This window comes from Asterias rubens, chromosome 15, assembly GCF_902459465.1.
Source record: "Asterias rubens chromosome 15, eAstRub1.3, whole genome shotgun sequence".
In the NCBI taxonomy this organism is placed as follows: domain Eukaryota; kingdom Metazoa; phylum Echinodermata; class Asteroidea; order Forcipulatida; family Asteriidae; genus Asterias; species Asterias rubens.
This window is the reverse complement of record NC_047076.1, coordinates 8,163,024-8,184,519: the sequence shown is the minus strand read 5'-3', so window position 1 is coordinate 8,184,519 and position 21,496 is coordinate 8,163,024. Positions and strand designations below refer to the sequence as shown.

At 38.8% G+C, this 21,496-nt stretch overlaps 1 protein-coding gene across 1 annotated transcript; it reads left to right on the top strand.

The window, feature by feature from the left end:
• Positions 1–2,488: 2,488 nt before the first annotated feature.
• LOC117299980 (extensin-like) lies at positions 2,489–20,309 on the top strand. The gene is made up of 5 exons (XM_033783615.1): positions 2,489–2,730; positions 3,380–3,417; positions 14,427–14,525; positions 15,467–15,686; positions 16,678–20,309. Exons 1-5 carry the CDS (start codon positions 2,668–2,670, stop codon positions 17,035–17,037), a joined length of 780 nt encoding a protein of 259 aa, XP_033639506.1. The 5' UTR covers positions 2,489–2,667; the 3' UTR covers positions 17,038–20,309.
• Positions 20,310–21,496: the final 1,187 nt, after the last annotated feature.

Here is a 21,496-nt window from a genome sequence, read left to right as displayed (position 1 = left end):
TAGTGCATGCACGAAGTGAATGTGGACAATGAGTGTTGATAATTTTGAAAATAAAAACCTGGAGGTAATACAAACACAGTGTCCATGTTACTCCCAAATCACACAATAATTTTCAAAATAATTTCAGTTAAAATACCTTTCAACAATCGAATTACTTCATCAAACAAAAATAATTTAATTTCACACTCAAAACGCAAGCTTTTTATAACACAGTTAAATCGACGTGTGACTTAACATAACTATTAGCATAAAACCTTACTTGGAAGGAGTAATATTGGGAGCTTTTGATAGTATAAAACGGCTCCCTCTGAAGTAAGGAATAGTTTTCGAGAAAGAAGTTATTTTCCACGAATTTGATTTTGAGACATCAGAATTAGATTTGGGACTCAAAGCATACAACTTCATGTGACAAGGGTGTTTTTCTTCCATTATTATCTCGCACCTTCGAGGACCAATTGAGTTAAAATTTTCACAGGTTTGTTGTGGATATGTTAAGATGAAGACTGGTCTTTGCCAAATTACCACAGATAATAATTTATGAACAAAATAAGAATCACAGTTGCATAGACCATGGGATAGAGTGAGAACTCTCTCCTCGTCAGCTGTCCAGATTTTCAAATGAACAATGATTCTTGGCAATTCATTATTACGGGAATTGGAAGTTGGAACCGACATGAATTCTTCTTTGGAAAAGCAATCTCATATGTTCAGCTTGTATACATGTATTATTGTTTTGTTGTTATGTATTGTATTGTATTTTTTGTTTTGTTTAATATGTAAAGCCGAAATAAATTTTCCATCGGGGAACTTAATAACAATAATATTTACACAGCATTTGTAAAGGCGCACTAAATCTGGTGTAAAAGCATTCAAAGGCGCCGGTCAAGATGGAAAAGAGGGAATTCTCAAGTGTTAGGGAAAGCAAGTGTGAACAGGTGTGTCTTGAGTTGCTGCTGAAAGATGGAGATGTTATGTATATCCATGAGGTTTTCAGGGAGTGAATTCCGGAGCCTGGGTGCTGTAATGGAAAAAACCCTGTCCCCGTATCTGGTTAGACGAGACTGGGGAACAAGGAGCATGTTGCTTTTGAATCTAATATAAGACCTGGGCCCAATTTCGTAGAGCTGCTAAGCACCGAAATTTGCTTAGCATGAAATTTATTCCTTGATAAAACAGGATTACCAACCAGATTTCAACGTGATTTTCAGGATGAGCAAACAACCGCTGAATATACCAGAAACAAGGAATATGCAACAAATTGAAATTTGGTTGTTGGTAATCCTGTTTTTACCAAGGAAGAAATTTCATGATAAGCATTTTTGTTTGCTTAGCAGTTCTATGAAATTAGGCCCTGGTCTTGTACTAGTACGGGGAGTCAACAGGTTTTGAATTTAGAGTGGGGCTGAACCTTGGAGTGCCTTGAAAGTGCGAATATTCTGTTGAACATTTAATTAAAAAGAGGGTGCACAGCCCCTAGGTTCCATAGATTGTTTTGCACAATTTGCATGACCCCAACAAAATTATTCGAAAGTAACTGCGGGCTTAATACGGACAAAACGGAGGACAGACTGACTTTCCTAGCCCGACGTGATGATCGTGTCATCGCACCACGTGGACTTGGAATTGCCATTCAAAATACCGCCCTCTATTTGAATTGTGCTGCGAGCAAGGCGTTCGCATGTGTTTGTAAACGTCTTTATAATACAAAGTGCATTTTTACCTAATAATTGGTGATCAGAACAAAAATAGAGAGCGGGGAAACCGTTCTTTGATAAACCGAAACAAGTGCTTTTAACTCGTATTATACAGTCGTTGCACATGCATCCGGCCTGTTAGCTACAAAATCACAAGGGCGTTTTCCCATGGAGCGGCGCCCATAGTTTTTAGAGTTTTATTTAGCGTGATCTTTATCCCCATTACTTCTTAAAAAACCCTATTTTAAAAAGGCTCCCCGTGAGTGGGAGAGAGAACCACTTATTTAGGTGTTCCCCACATCACAATACCCATCCCATGCAGTCCCTCTACCATCCCCTGTGAAACCCCAACAACTGAGGAAACCATGCCAACAGAAGTTTCGAGTGCAAGTGACAATTCTTTTTTAGACATTGGTGGTCAAAGTTTAATCATGGGTTTGGTATGGTAGTCAGCATGAAAGTTGAAAGTTGGACCTTTCATTGTGTGACGTGCAGAACATATTGGAACTCGGAAAGCCTATCTGGTGGAAGCAATACTTCCGCCCCAGAGAACTTTTTTTTTTTAGAGTATGAAGTCATAGTCCAAAAGCGTCGATTTACGTCACCAGAACTTGCGCACAGGAGGAACGTCGGTCAAGTCGTCCCCTAGTGCCGAGTATAGAGGTCGAGTATCTCAGTACATTATACTGCAAAGTGTCACCGCGTGTGTACGTGTGGTGCCGAGTTGGAAGATCAACGTGTTTTTGCGTGCTTGCGTAAAAGATGTGACGTCATCACTTTGCGTGTATGGAAGTATTATTGCATTGCCATGATGTTTTGTGTACAAAGTGTGAATGACAAACAGTTGTTGTGTGACCGTGCAGTTTAGAACGCGCAAAAAACTGTTAAATCACTACTGCCTTCCCAACTCAGTTCATTTGCACGCCCTTTTTTGACATCGAAGATTTTCGGAGGAACATTTTTACAACAAAACATGGGTAGAGATAATAATGCCTGGAGTGTCTTATTTTCGTTTCTTTTTATATTCGTAACACAGGTAAGCATTTCTTTGGTTCTTTCTTCAGTTTCTATTCTAATTTTGACTGTGTCTGAGACAAACTCTGTCTGATGAAATTGAAACTCAACTCACTAAACTAGATAGCCATCAGTCCATCGTGGCCATGCTAGCTATTTTATGTATTTACTATCGGAACTTCCACTGCCATTATGCTAGACAGATTTTTAATATTGCTCAAAATGTTTATTAACCCTCAACTCAATACAATACAATATATGGCAAGCCTAGGGTGTTGCAACACGTACACTTGTTTTTTTTAATGTTTGTATCACTCAGTGTATAGACGAGTAATACTTTCAATAACTGTGTAGACTTTTGTTTAGATTAATTATAACCGTCTTTAAATCAGCATTCCATTCCTACATTTGTCGGACTGGTCACATGCTGGTCGCATAGAGGATCATTACAGAATTGGTAAGAAAACAAAATCGTGAAGATCACCATGCTGCCGACGCCGGCGGTCGCCTGCTGTCAAAGAGTCAAAGATTTCATAAGTTAATGAGATACTGCATGATGATCAGCACGTCATCATGCGTAATGAGATGTGATTCCCTGTCAATAAACCATAAGTGAGAACTCGGGATTTAATCTTTCTTTCTTTTTGATGTCCGGTCTTTTTTGTTTCCAGGTTAATGCAGAGCTGTGCCCAGATACAGATAACGTTTAGTAAGTATAATAGAATTTTAAGTCTACTGATGAAGGCATACTACACTATAAATATTTATTCACCATCAATCTCATGCTAACATCCAATTCAGACAAGGAGGGCGTTTTGGCGACTCAAACCAGAAACATTGGTTATCGGTTGAGGGTTTTCGCATGTTCGGTTGAGCGCGGTGACGATGCTGTTCAGACCAACCGGTAACCGACTTGTTGAGCTGGTTGGGCTTTGGTTGGGGTCGCCAAAATGCACCCCTATTGTACAACATAATTGTTAAAAACTTACTGATTATGAAGTTCAAACTTGAACAGTTTCAAATCCCAATGAAATGAAGTCATATTCGAGAAACATGTCACCGAAAACCAGTAACCAGTCTCTTCTAATCAAAAGGATTTGAAAAAAACAGAAATATTGTTTTGAGGCCTTTTAATATGCTTGATACAAGTAAAATCATGGATTGGAAGAGAGAAGAAATAGTCCATATTGTGTCAGAACCTTAGTTGAGTATCTGGTGATGGCAGAGGCACAACAGAATCTATTATCTTCTCGAATTGTACAGATGAGAAATTTCAGACAGCAATTTACAGGCATGAGAATCTTCCGGTTTAAACCGGAATTCAGTTTTTTTCCCTTTCAAAATTGTGGTCTCCGAGTTCGATGTGAATTTGCTATAGAATTCGGGGGTAGGTTTTTGGGGGTATACATTTGGATTTCTCTAATCCCTCTTCTCTAGTCAGACAATGTAAGTTTACCTTTGTAATTGTTATTATCGCGGATCCCCATACATCGTTCATGAAATACCGGCCTAAATAATAAATTGCCGTCCAGCAGCTGGCCCAATTTACGGCTTGTTGTCTTCCTGGCATCGCGCATGCATGCAGCAGCAGCGACAGATGTATAAACTTGCCTCATTCCTTGCTTCGTTTATAGTGGTACGGTTCAATAATGTTTGCGTGTAATGCGCTTGCTGCTGCAGATAACACGTGTGGAGACTTTTGAAAGTCTACTGAAAAAACAATGCACGTGTTTGCACCATGTGTACTGTGTACTGTGTACTGTGTACGTGCAGGTTTGCACACGAACCAATGAGCGGCACAGCACGAATCTGAGATCGCCGGCAGGCCATGGTAAACTGGTACCTGTTATTGCCTCACAACCAGCGAAAGATATATTGGGAACCAGCGAACACACTGTACGTCCGGACAACGTGCTTTCTTCATTGGTTCTATTTCTATGTTGGGGTCTAACCTCAACCTCGTTCCAGTTATACCCTATGCTGAATAACAACCTCTTTCACAAAAACACATCGCTCTCGCCAAATATATAGGCCTATATATTTTAAAATGTGCGTCGCCGACGGATCGTTAAAATCACAAACATTTAATTGCAAAAAAATTTCTTTTACACAACCGAATTTCAAATCAAGAACCTATAAAAATGGTTGTTGGTGAGAAAAAAAGCATTTTCAAGGGCAGAAATAAGGGATAAGATTGTCAAAAAAATAAAAATATTATTACTATTGTTTTTTTCCCCCTTTCTTTTTCCGGAATTGTAACAAAATAGCAGGCGAACCCAAAATTGTTTGAATTGTTTAAGCTTTACATTTCTTATTTTCCCTTAAACCTATTATTAAAAAAAAAAAAAAGGAAAAATCACACAAAAGTAGCTCACTTCTACCTGGAAAAATAGGTGTCAGAAATGCATCAGAGACCACCACAGAGCTTCTAAAATACTCAGAGCTCCCAGGGCCCTTAAGCGGGCCCTGGACCCCGGCCGTAAGGGACTTCGCGCTTCCGCACAAAAATGATGGAATATTGACATTTCCAATCAACTGAATTTTTTCCTGTTTTTTTATCATCACCCATACTCATGCCTGAATTTAAGAACGAGTCACTACTGTTTTATTCCTATTCATTTGCCTTTTTGGTTAAAAGGCGTAACAAAGTTAGAAACTCTGTAAAACTTATCCGTTTTTCGATGTCCTTGAGCTCCTGTCTGTTACGTGTGTTGCATTTTTATAACTGAGACAGTTTTCGGATGCATTCATGCGCGTAGTAGTAGTAGTATGCTTCCTCGTATTCATGGGCCAAAATAGCACAGCGAGATCGATCACCCCTGTTACAAAATGTATCTCATATGAAAGGACACAAACAAAATCTACTGATCCAAGTTCTCTAGCAAAATCTTGTCAAACATTGGTACATTTTACAGCCATGCTAAAATTTAGCTAGGGACCCCGGTTAAATTGCTTTCGTGTGAATAGCACTTAATAATAATGCAACCACAAACACATTGGACAGATAGAAAAAAAAGGTTTGAATCACATCAACAGTGAACAAAACAGAGAAAAAGGTAGAAACAAATTGATTTACTGAATGTAGCAAGTTATTTGTTTCGTAAGACGTAAATTGTTTCCCACTGGCTGAAACCACCCAACTTTGCTTTGGTTGGAATTCTTGGTAATGTTGAAACCATTCAGGATCTCTGGGGTCATATATCCGGGTCAAGTCTCAAGTGGTATGAATCACAATATCTTTATTGCATCTAAAGTTACAAAGTACAATTTGAATGTATGATATCGCATTGCCAAATTCATGGAAGCGTAGGAAGTACATGGGTTTGGAAATAGTTCGAAGGCCAAGTCGGAGATGGCACCTACTGCCCTACTGTACGTCTAAAATTCCATGGGTTTACTGTCCTTACTCTTTGACATGTCACAGGCCTCGAATTTCATCTTTGAACATGTTGAGAAGAGCAAGGCCATTTTCATTTTGCAAAGGGCACTTCCATAGGAAAAATCTTAAAGTCAATGGGAAACTTTTGAAGGGCACCAAGGCCAAGACCAGGGGCAACGGAGGCAATGGCCTCCATGGGTGTGTGTAATTCCATGCCTGATGTTATTGTCGTACATGTGTTCCAAGTTTCATGCTTTTACCACAAAGTGTAGGATTCTTTTGTATTACTATATATTCATCACTTTCTGCGGGCATCAGGCCTGTTGTTGTGTCTTTATGCTGAATATGGGGCATGGACGTGACCCCCCTCTTGTCTTGTGTTTTGGATCACTGCATGCTTGGAATCCTAGAAATTCTTTAGATGAGTTTAGGGTGGCTGTACAAGAGGTAAATAGGGCTGTCGAGCACTCTGGACCCCTACAGGGGTCGGTTTCACAAAACTCTTCCTAATGTAGTCCTAGGCAATGCTAAGAGATAGGACCAGTCCCAAGTACCGATCCTAACTTAGGAATGGTCCTATCTCTTAGCATTGCCTAGGACTAGCCTAGGACTAGTCCTAAGTTAGGAAGAGTTTTGTGAAATCGACCCCAGGACTCAAGCTCAGGTGTTTGTGATCAGCAGAGTGTGGTTTTCGAGTCTCTGAGTCTCGACCCTTTTGCTTATAAAGCAGGACACTTCCATTTTTGGTTCATCCTTCGCATGGGACGTAAAGCGGTTGGTTCACATGTGTTATGAAAAGCACCTTAAAGAGCCCAGTACAGACATCTGTCGCTAAGAGAACGGGTTACATGGTTGGCTGCACATCAAATTTCTCTGTTTTTCTCTCTACATGTATGGGCCGTACTACCACAGCATCTTGCAAACCGTTGCATAATGCTTCAATGTAATGTAAAATAGGTCTTATATAATTTCAAACAAACACTCTGCATACCTGTACTTGTGTACAAACATGATGAATGCTTTCGACATTCATGACTTTTGTGTACCTTGAGGGTGTTGAAGGCCTATAGAAGAACTGAGTGTATTGTTGCTTTTATTCAATGTACATCATGTTCACGTGGCACATAGGGCCCCTGGAGTGCTATATTGTGATCATAATATAACTGCAGACACATTTCTTTTATCATGAAATACTGCCTGCAAGTGTACAACACAATAAATCATTGTATAATTCCACACCCATCCTCCCATAACGTACTGAAGAAACTACATACACTGCTTTGTAGGCATAGTATGTGCGTCTTCGTGTAGCTGTTTTACTAATGAGTTTCAATAACGGAAAAGAATTTGCCTCGGAAAATATTTTATATCCAGCATACATGTTCTTTGGTGTATTCCCTAACTATGTAAAAAACTAACCATTGAGTTTCTGGCCTTTCATATTCTGTTCTCTATTCGGGGCATTGCACAGTGTTTCCTCGGGTTAGGGAAAAAAGGGAACATCCAATGAGGAAAATGTTAATTTCTATCGGAATTCTACAAAGGGCTCCACATACAGTCACACAGCCAGAACAATGTAGGGACACCCGTGGCAAGAATTATATCAATTATGAGTCACACTCACAGTCATGGGTACCGAAGGTTGAATTGGCGGTTTTCGTTTTGATGAAACGGACGGAATAATGATTGGATCGCAAAATCCAATACTCCCTTGAAGGTTTTATGGAGAAATTTTCATGGTTCAAAGTTCTCAGGCCTCAGCCTGTTCTCAGTCTGTCCCAAAATCAAGATAGAATTATTGGAGGTACATGTACAATGTGTTGGAACTGTGCCTTTAATTAATTGAGGATGCAAGCTACAATGTGAGAATATGGCGTACAGCCAGTGTATGTCAAAAGGTGGATATTTTCCGTTGTTGTCTTTTTCAATGCTGGACTCTTGGATGTGTTGTGCAAATCAATTGTCACGGTTCAGAGAAAACGCCTAATGGGGTTTTGTCAGCATTTTATTTACACACACTCTTAAGGCCTAATGGCATTTCCTACACTATGGTTTACCTTTCAGGTTGAGTTGGCTTGTCATTTCACTAGTCACCGAGTGTTAAAAAAACTTATATTGTGGCTCTGATCATCAAGGCAATTTCACCTTTGGCGTATTGTGGCCGAGCGGATAAGAACACCAAACTCAAGCTCTGGTCTTTTTGATCAGCGTACAGTGTGAGTTCAAGTCCTGGTCGTGTCCCTTGTGTCCTCCAGTCCTTGAGCAAGACACAAATGATTGCTATAGGTCCTTCAGATGGGATAAAGCCGTAGTCCTGTGTGTTGTGTAGAACCCAATATGCTTTTCGTAGAGCTTAGGGGTTAGCCCTCTTTGAGGAAAATATAAATTTCTATTGGTACATTTCAAGGGGCACCAAGGCATTAACCTGGGGCATTGGAGGCGATTGCCTCTGTTGCCTTTGGAAGCATCGGGTCTGGTATTGGGTTTGAATTTGTAGCCATAAGAATGCTCTTTGCTTGCAGTGGTTTACATCTTCTGAAACCATAACTTATCCAGCTGGACCACTTTAGACATAATTTATTACAAGTCCCAAGATGTTTAAACTTGAGTATTGCTGTAGCCTTGTCCAAGGCTCTTTACGCAAGCACCGACCCACTTGGAACTCACGAACTGCATAGATAGTATACTGCACGGATAACAGTACTTGATACCGTGGGGTTCGAATCATGGCTTTTCGAGGTATCAACGAGGCTACAACCAGGCCGAATCTTTGCAGCCTCTTTGTATGAGGTACAACAACCTTGACAAACCATGCCTCGACCCCACAATATCAAGTACTGTTATGTACCGTGCCGTATAGTATCTATGCAGTTTGTGAAAGCAGCGGGCTGGTGCTTGCGTAAAGAGCATTGGACAAGGCTAGTATTGCTGTGGAAAAGTGTTGGGAAACTTCATGTAGAGCTACTAGCTGTACTTGTGGCCTTAGTGGTCAACCAAGGATATTAGGTGCTGTGTACATCCTTGTTCACACCCATAGAGCTTTCAGTTTGTTTACGAGTGAGTCCTTCCTCCATGGTTGAATACAACGCAATCAAACCATGACAAAAACATGACTCTGCTATACTGCTGAAATTTCACAACTGCGATAACAATGACACCCCTTAAATGCAGTGGACACTATTGGTAATTACTAAAAATGATTATAAGCATAAAAACCTTACTTGGTAACGAGTAATGGGGAGAGGTTGGTAGTATGAAACATTGTGAGAAACGGCTACCTCTGAAGTGAAGTAGTTTTCGAGAAAGAAGTAATTTCCACGAATTTGATTTTGAGACCTCAAGTTTAGAATTTGAGGTCTCGAAATCAAGCATCTGAAAGCACACAGGTTCGTGTGACAAGGGTGTTTTTTTTCTTTCATAGTGATCTCGCACCTCCGACGACCAATTGAGTTCAAATTTTCACAGGTTTGTTATTTTCTGCATGTTGAGATACACCAAGTGAGTAGACTGGTCTTTGACAATAACCAATAGTGTCAAGTGTCTTTAAAGGGAGTGTAAATGTTTGTTGCTCCATGGTATAGACACTTTAAGTGATTTTCACTTATTTTTCCCAAAAACTTCATGACTTCTCAACGTTTCAACTAGCTTGCTCATATAGTCATCTTCAGGTAACTGAAACATGTTGACATTCTGATATTGCAATGCTCTAATCAACCTAATTGCAAATTGCACTCTAAAAAACAAAGTTATTGGGTCGGTTTTCAACATATATTATGCTAAACATGATCCAAACTTGTTATATCCAGGCACCTGCTGATTGTGACCGTGTTGGTGGCAAAAGTCGCATACAAAATATTTGGGGTTTCATGTTGTCATCCCAATTGTAATATACAGAGATAGTCCTAAACAAAATGTCTTTTTTTTTTTTCTTCCTAGATTGATCTTGATTTGTGTGCAGATTGCACAGAATGTGTTTTCCATGCTACGTGCATGTCATGTACATGTATGTATGTACATTGCTTTTATTTAATACTGTATTAGAACAGAACGCATCCGAACTGTGCGTTGTATTATCTGACTGTATTTTTATGTTGGTGTATTCAATGAAACAATGTAATATTCCATCCAGGACCCTGTTTTTGTCGTCTGATCATTGCCATGCATGATATAGTAAATAAAGATTAGGAAGCCTCGTAGACACAGTGCCGAATCCAGCACAATGCGCAGCCTGGGGGCGTTGAGCATTATTAGTAACAGCTCTAGTCTTGAAGGGCAATTTCTTAATCATGTTTACGGGTTGTGCATGGGTGCTTGTGTAGCAAGATACAAACACTAGTATGACATTGCATTGTGACGTTGAATTGAGTTATAACAATGAATTGCAAAGCCGTGTCCCATTTTATTGTACATTGGAGTAAGAGTTTCCCTACTTGTCTGGTGTAAAGTACATAAACTGTTTGAAGAGTTGATTTATTAACATCGATTGCAAGTAATAAAAAAAAGTGTGCAAGTTACTTCCAAATTGTTTAGATGGTGCTTAAGTACATATTGGACTACTTGAATGTACAATTGCAATTACCATCAAAGGCAGTGGACTCTATTGGTAATTACTCAAAAATAAATATTAGCATTAAACCTTTCTTGGTAGCGAGTAATGGGGAGAGGTTGATGGTATAAAACATTGTGAGAAACGGCTCCCTCTGAAGTGCCATAGTTTTCGAGAAAGAAGTAATTTTCCACAAATTTGATTTCGAGACCTCAGGCTTAGAATTTGAGATCTCAAAATCAAGCATCTGAAAGCAACTACATGTACGTGTGACAAGGGAGTTTTTTTTTTTCGTTAAGAGTCCCTGCCTGTAAGAATGTACCAAATTAGGGGGGGTGTGATTCATGGGTTCGCAGATCTTCTTCCAAAAAATTAGAGTGATACACCATCATGACAAACGAATAAATCCAAAATTTTAGTTTGCTGACGCTTTCGGTTTTGGAGTTACCAGTTATCAAAGTTTGGGCCAAAAAGCCCTCAAGAAATGAATAGTACATTCCCTGTAAACACAAAAACGTGCGCCAAGGTCATCCCAGAAAAAGTAAAACATTTTTTGAAACCTCAAGTTGGGCTTATAACAAAAGTAAACAAAAAAATTTGGGATCTCGTTGGCGCGTCATGTTACGCACACCTGAACCTTTGACGAACAGTGCCCTCGTGCCATTTTCAACGCCTCATAACTCAACGCGCCTGTAGGATCCCATGAATTAAACAAGTTCAAATGAACGAGCTTGCATCCCTAAAACAAATTTAAGTGCAAAGTGAGTGGGATCTCGTTGGCGCAGAGAGATAATAGAGGTCAAAGTTCAAATTTTACCAATATATTGCGTTTTCGCACCTCCGTAACGTCGCGCGCCAACAACAAAAAATTGTTTTTATGGCAACTGGGTATTAGAACAGTTTGCATCTAACGACAAATGAAAAAAAAATCTTGGGATCTCTGCAACTCTGAATCTATATAATCATAAAACACAGACAACTTAATGGGATCATATTGGCGCGTGGATTTCTAGACGACGCAAAATCACCCGAAATAGGCAGTAGTGTAGTTTCATATGACCTTTGACCTTTGTTATATTGGTGGGCCAACATGATCCCAATTATTTTTCAATTGAAATCTGTTTATAAACACTCAGCTTAACCAAATACAAGAAAACATTGATGGGATCTTGTTGGCATAGATACTTACAGTGATGAAAAAAGTGAATGTTGTGCCAATTTAGGCCAAAATGTGTGGAATGACAATACTTTAGAAAATGTTCAAAAAATCTTTTGACATGCAAGTTGCAGAGATCCCAAGATTCTTTTTTCATTTGTCATTAAATGAAAACTGTTCTAATACCCAGTTGCCATAAAAACAATGTTTTGTTGTTGGCGCGCAAAGTTACGGAGGTGCGAAAACGCAATATATTGGTAAAATTTGAACTTTGACCTCTATTATCTCTCTGCGCCAACGAGATCCCACGCACTTTGCACTTAAATTTGTGTTAGGGATGCAAGCTCTTTCATTTGAACTTGTTTAATTCATGGGATCTTATAGGCGCGTTGAGTTCTGAGGCATTGAAAATGGCACGAGGGCACTGTTCGTCAAAGGTTCAGGTGCGCGTAACATGATGCGCCAACGAGATTTTTTTTTTTTACTTTTGTTATGAGCCCAACTTGAGGTTTCAAAAAATGTTTTACTTTTGTTGGGATGACCTTGGTGCACATTTTTGTGTTTACAGGGAATGTACTATTCGTTTCTCGAGGGCTTTTAGGCCGAAACTTTGATAACTGGTAACTCCAAAACCGAAAGCGTCAGCAAACTAAAATTTTGGATTTATTTGTTTGGTATGACGATGTATCACTCTAATTTTTTAGAAGAAGATCTGAGAACCCATGAATCACCACTTGGTACACTCTTACAGGCAGGGACTCTTAATTGAGCTTGTGCTCAAATTTTCACATTGTAATTTTATGCATGTGTTGAGATACACCAACTGTGAAGACTGGCTGGTCTTCATGGCAACTACCAAAGGTGTCTAGTGTCTTTACATACATATTGGACTACTCGAAATGTACAATTGTAAAGTCATTAAATACAAATTGCATGTAATAAATACAAATTGCGGGCTGGAATTTTGCACTTCCAAAAAATATACCTTTACCTCTTGCATAGAAATTCTCACGAATCGGTAGGAGCCTTTATATATTTATCACAATGGTACGTTTCCTTGACCAGCCAGGAGGCCATAAATGGGAACCGTTGAAAGAGTCAATTTACTCATGCCTGGTACCAGCTAATCTATTTGTTTACATTTAACCCCTACCTACCTTGACACTCATATTCTGCAATGTCACAGAACAATTTATTTCAAGCGCTATTACAAACGCAAACATTAAATTTTTAGTTTTGGCATTAAACAATATAACAACCTTTAAAAACGCAATGAAAAACCCCCCAGCTCTTATAGTAATTTATTTCCCTGTCATCTGCGCAGTATTGTAACAAAAAAAATTCAATGAAAATGCATTTTTGTCACTGATAACTCTTGTACGTACCAGGAATACATGGTACATTTATAATACTTACACTGCTACACAAACCACTGATTGTTCAATGGCTTCAAGTCTCAAGTAAATTATAATTTAAAAAAAACTACCCCTAAAGGGAGTACAATAGTGTAAAAGTTGATGGACCCGCAAATAGACAATCTTAAAATGGCCAGTCATTGATAAAGTTAAGGGCAAACCCAGCAAGTGAGCATTTCTGAAAATGCCACATCACATCTTTGAGAGGGCAGGCCACTTACATGAACATTGGACAATCTTAAAAGTCTATGGGAAACATCTGAAGGGGCATCAAGGCAAAGACAATGGGCAACATTGCCTTCATGGCCTTTGTACAGTAATACCAGGCATGACATCATTTTCATGTTTTGAAGAAGCCGTCTCATAATTTTTTACTGTTTACTGGACCTGGTTTTGAGTCCCACCCGAGTGATTTGCCTTTTGTCACAGAACTCATGAAAGTTTTGAGTAATGGTGTTTAATATCGATGCAAATGGTAAAAACTAAATTACACTCAAATAGACCTTTATCAAGCTGTAACTATCTTGGTGTTCCTTGTTTCCATGAGTTTGAATGGAGTAAAATCAAGATGGCCACACCGTGATAAAGATCTATAGACCTTTATCAAGCTGTAACTATCTTGGTGTTCCTTGTTTCCATGAGTTTGAATGGAGTAAAATCAAGATGGCCACACCGTGATAAAGATCTATAGACCTTTATCAAGCTGTAACTATCTTGGTGTTCCTTGTTTCCATGAGTTTGAATGGAGTAAAATCAAGATGGCCACACTGTGATAAAGATCTATAGACCTTTATCAAGCTGTAACTATCTTGGTGTTCCTTGTTTCCATGAGTTTGAATGGAGTAAAATCAAGATGGCCACACCGTGATAAAGATCTATAGACCTTTATCAAGCTGTAACTATCTTGGTGTTCCTTGTTTCCATGAGTTTGAATGGAGTAAAATCAAGATGGCCACACCGTGATAAAGATCTATAGACCTTTATCAAGCTGCCTCCATCTTGGTCACGTTCCTTGTATCAAATAATAGCAGTGAATGCTAAAAATCATTGTGCAAATAGGAACCATAATTTGTTTTTTCCTCTACCCTCGTTTTGATAACAATGATATCAATGGGAAAAAGTCAAGATGGCTGCACCATGATAAAGGTCTATTACCTCTGATGCAAAGATTAGTATAAATCGTCTCATCTGTGTTTGTTTGTGTGTTTTTTGTTTTCACTAGCTGTGACTACGGCCAATACTGCTGTGGAGGGTCGTTATGCTGCACTGACTATGACGGGGGATACTACAGCTATGGCTTCTGGAACATCTGGTATTTCTGGTAAGCACGTGACTCGTGACATTAATGAAATAATTATATTAGCCCACGGGAGAGAGACTTCCAAGGGTCCAAAAAGCAGGGCATTAACTATTTATTGATATGTTAAACCTATCTTTCTGAACGGTCGTATATACTCAGTGCCTTGAGTACCTTGTTTGGTAGATACGTGCGCTATATAAGACTTCAATATTATTAAGCACTTTTTTTTTGTCTAAAAAATTTGAATATCATCTGCTTCAATGAGTTATGGTCGGTTGATGTGTTACCATAGAAATAGAACCCAAAGGACGCCGAGTGTGTCATTGTTTGTGCGGTGTCATTGTGCGACCATTTTTATGGACGCGCGTATACCATTTTTTTACGCGTTTAAATTTGCCATACAGTAGACGCCCCATTGACCATGAAAACAGTTAAAACGGTCTATGAGCGTTTTCCGGGTTCTAATTTCTTTGGTGTTAACCCCTAAGAAACCATAGTCACCACAAGCTGTTGAATACACAAAGCGATCAAAGTAAAGGTCGTGTCCAGATATGAAATTGACCAATCTTCCCTATGTAAACAAGTAAAAACAATTTCAAAAGTTATCACAACCAAACTTTCTGTTTCATATTATTTTCAGTACTCTATTTTTTTTTTTCTCCGTTCAAACCCAAAATTCATTTTACTTTACCCAGTCAGTTTCCCTTGCGGTTTATATTGATATCATATTATTTTTGTAAACATTTTTACTTGAAAATTTTGATTAAATAATCAAACCATATCAGCGGTATTTTGGTGTTTTGTAATGATAATAAATGAATGATCACTAAAGGGGTACTGCGCCAATTGTTGATGGGCGTCAACTGTGACGACAGGGAGGGCACTTAATCCCTCGTTCAAATCCCAATCAAAGAAGCTCGTTTAATTTTACGATTTTTAATATTTTTTTCCCACCCCAACAGGTTCATCGTTTTCTTCATTTTGATGACATGCTGCGGAGGTTGTGGTTTCTACCGTCGCCGCCAGGCATACATGAACGGCAACCGCAGCACCATCATCGCCGGACCTGGCACCATTATTCCACCCCCACGAGGGGGCACTATACCCACGGGGGCTTACCCCGCTCAGCCGATCTCAACTGGCCCTCAGAGTTACTACCAAGGTCCTCCTACATATGATGAGGTGAAGATCTTTTATGTTGTGTTTTCTTCCTTTTAATCTGTCATGTCTTCCCTGATTAGTCAGGGTTTTTCTTGATTTAAATTTATTCAGCCCTGTGGCTTTAGATTTTCTGGAGAGAGATGAACCCCCACAAAAAAACAACAACAACCTCAAAACACAGCAACAAAAACAATATTTTTTATTATCCCGATGCAAAACTAACATCTGTATAATCATTGCTAACACCTAGGATTCCATTTGCCTCTAGCCACCGGGCTAGTTTGAAGGTTTAGTGGTAAGACATCTAGAAATGCAAAGGTTGTGGGTGGAATGATATTGAATTGATCAGATAAAACATGTAGGAGGATTGACTGTGCACAGTGGATCCACGTTATTGCAAGCTGGCATAGGTTATCCATCATTCCAATCACAGTGAATTGGATTGAATGGTCAGACAGTAGGAGGGTTGACTGTGCACTGTGTAGATGCACCCACCTTATTGCAAAGTTGGCAGAGGTTATCCATCATTCCAATCACAGTGGATTGGATTGAATGGTCAGACAGTAGGAGGGTTGACTGTGCACTGTGTAGATGCACCCACCTTATTGCAAGCTGGCATAGGTTATCCATCATTCCAATCACAGTGGATTGGATTGAATAGTCAGACAGTAGGAGGGTTGACTGTGCACTGTGTAGATGCACCCACCTTATTGCAAGCTGGCATAGGTTATCCATTATTCCAATCACACTTGATGATATTGAATGGTCAGACAGTAGGAGGGTTGACTGTGGACTGTGTAGATGCATCCACCATATCGTATTGCAGGCTGGCATAGGTTATCCATCATTCCAATCACAATGGATGAGAATTAATGGTCAGACAGTGAGAGGGTTAATTCTGCATTCTACAGAAAATGATCTTCCCTCGGAGTAGAGGGTCATGGCATTGAATTTCCTAGAAATGCAGGATAATTTATATTAATAAGTATTGTCTGTCTTTTTTGCTTTACAGGCGGTGAACAAACCCTACATGTACCCAAAGACAGAACCCTACGGCCAGCCACCAGTGATGCCAATCAATGGAGCCACACCCTACCCACAAGCCAACCCAGCGTACCCCCCAACCTCGCCCAACCCTGCCTACCCCCCAGCTGCACCTAACCCAGCCTACCCTCAAGCCGCTCCCAACCCAGCCTACCCACCAACCTCGCCCAATGCTGCATACCCCCCTACCACTGGGTATCCTTACCCTGCTACTACTGACACGCCCTCCAATCCTACTGCCACGCCCATGCCGGAACCTCCACCCTATATGGAGACGGCGAGCAATGCAACCCAAGCCTCAGCTCCAGTTGATCCCGTGGCCTCATGAGTAATGTAAAGGCAATAGTACTTTTTTGATATATTATTGTTGTCGGACTGGCAAACTACTTTTATTGTAATATTTTTCCTGTTATAACTGTGCAAGTCTCGCATGTATCGAAAAATTAGAAAAATAACTGGATCGAAGACAGTATTTTCCTATACACTTTGAGTCTTCTTTTGAAATTATATATTACAGGTACTTCAAAATTCTTGAAATTAAAATTACCCACACCACTTTGTCATAGATACAGTTTCAACTTTTTTTTTTAATGAAAATATTATGTTATAGTAACCATTGAAACACAATTTTAAACATAGGACTAGGCGTTATTTAAAAAAACAAAAACATTTGGCAATTAAACCTGAATTTGGGTGATCATTACATGAGTTTGGTAAACAGCTTGGTCAGTTCTCTGTTGGGCAAAAGTAACTAGAAACAGAGGTTGATTTCGTTGATTTGTTAAATTTACTGTACTTTCATATATTTCATGGCAAAAGGTTACTTTCCGACCTGTTACGATATAACTAATTTGTACAGCCATAAACTAAAGAGTTTGAAGAAATGCACCCATACACATGTAAAACACCATATGGTTGGGACCAACTTGGTCCCAGAATGTTGAATCTGCGCGAGACTTGCACACTTGTCTATTGAAACAAAAGAATTTTTGGTAACGTTAGAGACAAATTTCAACTTTTAATAATGTACTTTGCAACTGGTGTGCGGTATTTTTTCAAAGTACATGTTTATTTTTAATTTGAAATCTTCGCAATTTTTACACAGAAATGTTTGTACGAAGCCATCTTGTTATGCAGTTTTGGGTTCAAGTACATGTATACAGCTTTGTTGATGGGTGGAAAATCTGGTTTATCACTTAAAACTTTACTTCCCAAAATGGCACAACCAATATTTTCAAGTAGTGATGAATTCAGGTGAATTGGGTCGGGAGAAGAGATTTATTCATTTGAATTTTTGCTATAACTTGAGACCAATTCATTTGTGCCTTATCAAAATAACCACATTCAATCTTGCTCATGAAATAATAAATAATAATAATTAACCATTCTTATATAGCGCATAACACATAGAAATAAAACATGTCCCTAAGCGCTCTGAAACCCAAACAACATATAAACAATATGGGTGACTAAAAATACAGAGCGCCCTCTTTGGTTGGCAGTTTCCCCAAAAGAAGCGGTCGACTTAAAATAATTTCACTCTCAACTCAAAACGGGAGTAAATTGTTAAAAAAACAAGAACAGTTATAAAACATACCCTTATATAAACTTTTTGTCCAGACAACAATTCAAAGACAAACTGTCTGTTTGTTTCTGTAAATATTTTTTGATTCATGTATTAATGACTATACAAATATTTGGTAAATAATGCCTGGAAGTGTAAACAAAGGGTGTGTTGTTGATTAGGATAAACAACATGTACGTATTTTTAATCTTATAGTGTGGAGATCTAATATACACCAGAACTAATAACCGGACATCATTAGGTTAAAAATATATCTGTGTTTAAATGAGTTATTTAGAGACTTTGAATTGTTTTGTTTGGGCCAAATCATTTGGTGATCTGACGTGGGTTTGCATTATTTTTTTTCTGAATGTGGGTCGGAATTACACTGTTAACTATTGCAATGGTGATGTGTGTTTGCGTCTGATGTATATATACGGATATACTGTATAAAATAATTTGTATGTTAATTTTTATATTAATTGGGGAATTCAACTGAAGCTTTAAACAAATCTCTGATTATCAATTTCAATTGGTATGTAATTTATCTGGCAATTTCAAGCCAATATTTATGGGTGAATATATGGATCAGTCGCTGTAGATTCTTGCAGTCAGGCTTTAATCCCACCTTTTGGCTGTCAGAAGGCTTGTCCAAACTATTATTAATCTTGACTAGTCCTCATCCCAACTTAACTTAATCCAAACCACTATCACTAGCACTGGACAGACAAATGAAGAAGGTTTCAACAGTCGTCATATAAGTACATTTACATCTTCTTCCATTAATCACAAATTCTTTTTTAAATATGTACATGTGAAATGCAATTTAATATAATTCAATGGTTTGAAGTAGTTTCTTCAGTACTTTTGCTTCCTTTCCAAGTTTACACTAACACTACCACAAGCTCGGAAAAAAACTTGTCTATGACCGCTAGTTGCGACAGACTTCAACCCAGAATCGGAGTTGAGTTTACCAATTATTTGTAAAGGGTGAGTGTTGAGTACAGGCTCGGAGAAAGTACTAGAATAATGAGGACAAGGCTTAGGAACTCAGAAAGTAGCTTCTTAACACAGCGGAAGATGTGAAGTGAAATTTTCTTTAAAAAAGCCCAGATGAACGGAGTTTCACATCATAGCCTTTGTGTCCTGTCGGGTCTTGATTTCCCAAAGCGCTTTAGCCCTTTTCACGGTTCTCCACCTACTGTAAAAGCGCCAAATTTCTGCTCTGGCTGTGTTGGCGAATAATAACAAGTAACGTAGAGTAAGCAGGCAAAAATTCTCTGCTCACCTGTGAAATATGCTAACCGTAAGCAAGAGCGGCCCAATGTCATAAAGCTGTTTAGCAGAAAATACTGCTTGACAAATTTCCTTGCTTAGAAAAAAATTAGTGGGGCACCAGCCACAACAATCTAAACTTCATGTAGTTTTGGCTGCTAACCTTTTTTCTGCTAAGCAATACTAGTCTATGCTTAGCAAGTTTTTGTGCTTACATGCTTTATGAATTTGGGTTCTGGACACTCTTGTGCAATAACAAACATTGTGACTGGTGTAAATACAGAGACAAGGCTTTTAAAGACCTCAAGTTGATGAAGTAAAAAGTAGAACGTTCTTGAAGTATCTACCATTTAAGAGGTTACCCCAACCACCTTCCTCACAGGAACTTTGAACCACATTTTCCTCGGATCCTTCGAATACCTGAACTGTGCTTAAGCAATTTGTTTGATATTTAATTTCCCTATTAATGTATAAATTTCTTTTTAAAATAAACTATCGGTGTTTGTAGAGAATTTTTCTGTAGATTTCCAGTGCAAAACTTGTACTTTTTGCAATCTATCGAGCACTGGATTTGCTTGTCTACTTTTGACTGACAAATTTAACGTTTGTATTTTGGCTGTAAAGCTTTGTAAATTACGCAGTATTGATGAATGTGGTGTATAATTCTTTTTTTGGCTGTAAATTTTATGGTTGCGACATGTGTAATCAGAGATACTAATTTTCCAGAATAAATTTACATTAGTTTTAACAAGAGAAAATAACCTGTTACGATTGGTTGATGTGTTCTTTGTCCTCCGGCGTGATTGACCATTTTTAAACCATTCAAAATTCCGTTCCTCGAACCTCATTCCTAGGGGTGATCGATCACGCCGTGCCATTTTCCCTCAGCATGCCTTTTTTGCTCATAACCCCCTGGAATTGGTTCACTATGGGTGCGTTTGATTAGCTTCCCCAGGTCGACCCCGGTCTGCCCCCAGTACTTTCGAATAGCTTTGACGTAATTCCAGGGGCCAACCCGGGTGGAACTGGTCACTTGGGGCTGGCCCGAGGTGCATGACGTCACCACGAGAGGGCGAGTGATCGTAAGATTAGCACTTGTCGGGGACTCTCGCAAATAAACACTGCAAGTCAACCTGGGGCAGCTAATCAAACGCACCCTAAAACTGGCACATTTTAACATGTCCTGTGGCCAATCCACTCAAGTTTGGTAATCCACAAAAAAAGACAAGTCAAAGAGCAACTGGTCCCCTCTTATTACTCTTCTTTGATCTTGTGACATGTCTAACTTTATGCAGTCTGGGGTGACCGTGTAAAAACATGAATTATTCGAAATAGAAGCGAGTCAAAATATTTTCATTTTGACTCGCATATACTAAGCATCCTACAAACGCCAAACAAGACTTTGAAACGGCCGTGCACACAACATGGTCAATTTTGTTTTTTAGTACATCCCTACAATTATGTCCCTACATTTTTAAAGTTGCTGTTTGCTGAATTACCAAAAGCTGTTTCCCATGTCCCTTGTTTTGAACACGGCTCTAAACTGCCTTTGCATTTTAAAGCATATTTGTTTCGGTTTAATATGAAATAAAATATTTTTCTTAACATATCACAAAATGAACAATACTAAAAAATAAATCTAGTTGGAGAAGAATTTATTCAAATTTGTTGAAATAATACAAACTTAGGGGGTCATCTTTTGTCGGGTGTATACGAAACATGCTGTGGAAAGGGGGTCACACTATCAAATTTGACATAAAACAATGAAGACGACTATGGTGTATTCTATACATGTAGATGACACTTTGCATACTTAAATTTATGAAAAATAAAAAACATTGACATTCCATTTACTGCAAAAGTTATCAAAAATTCCAAATAAGCATATTTTTGTACTACTATCTACAAGTTGACTTTAACCCGGAGTATTTTGTCACGAATTGTTTTA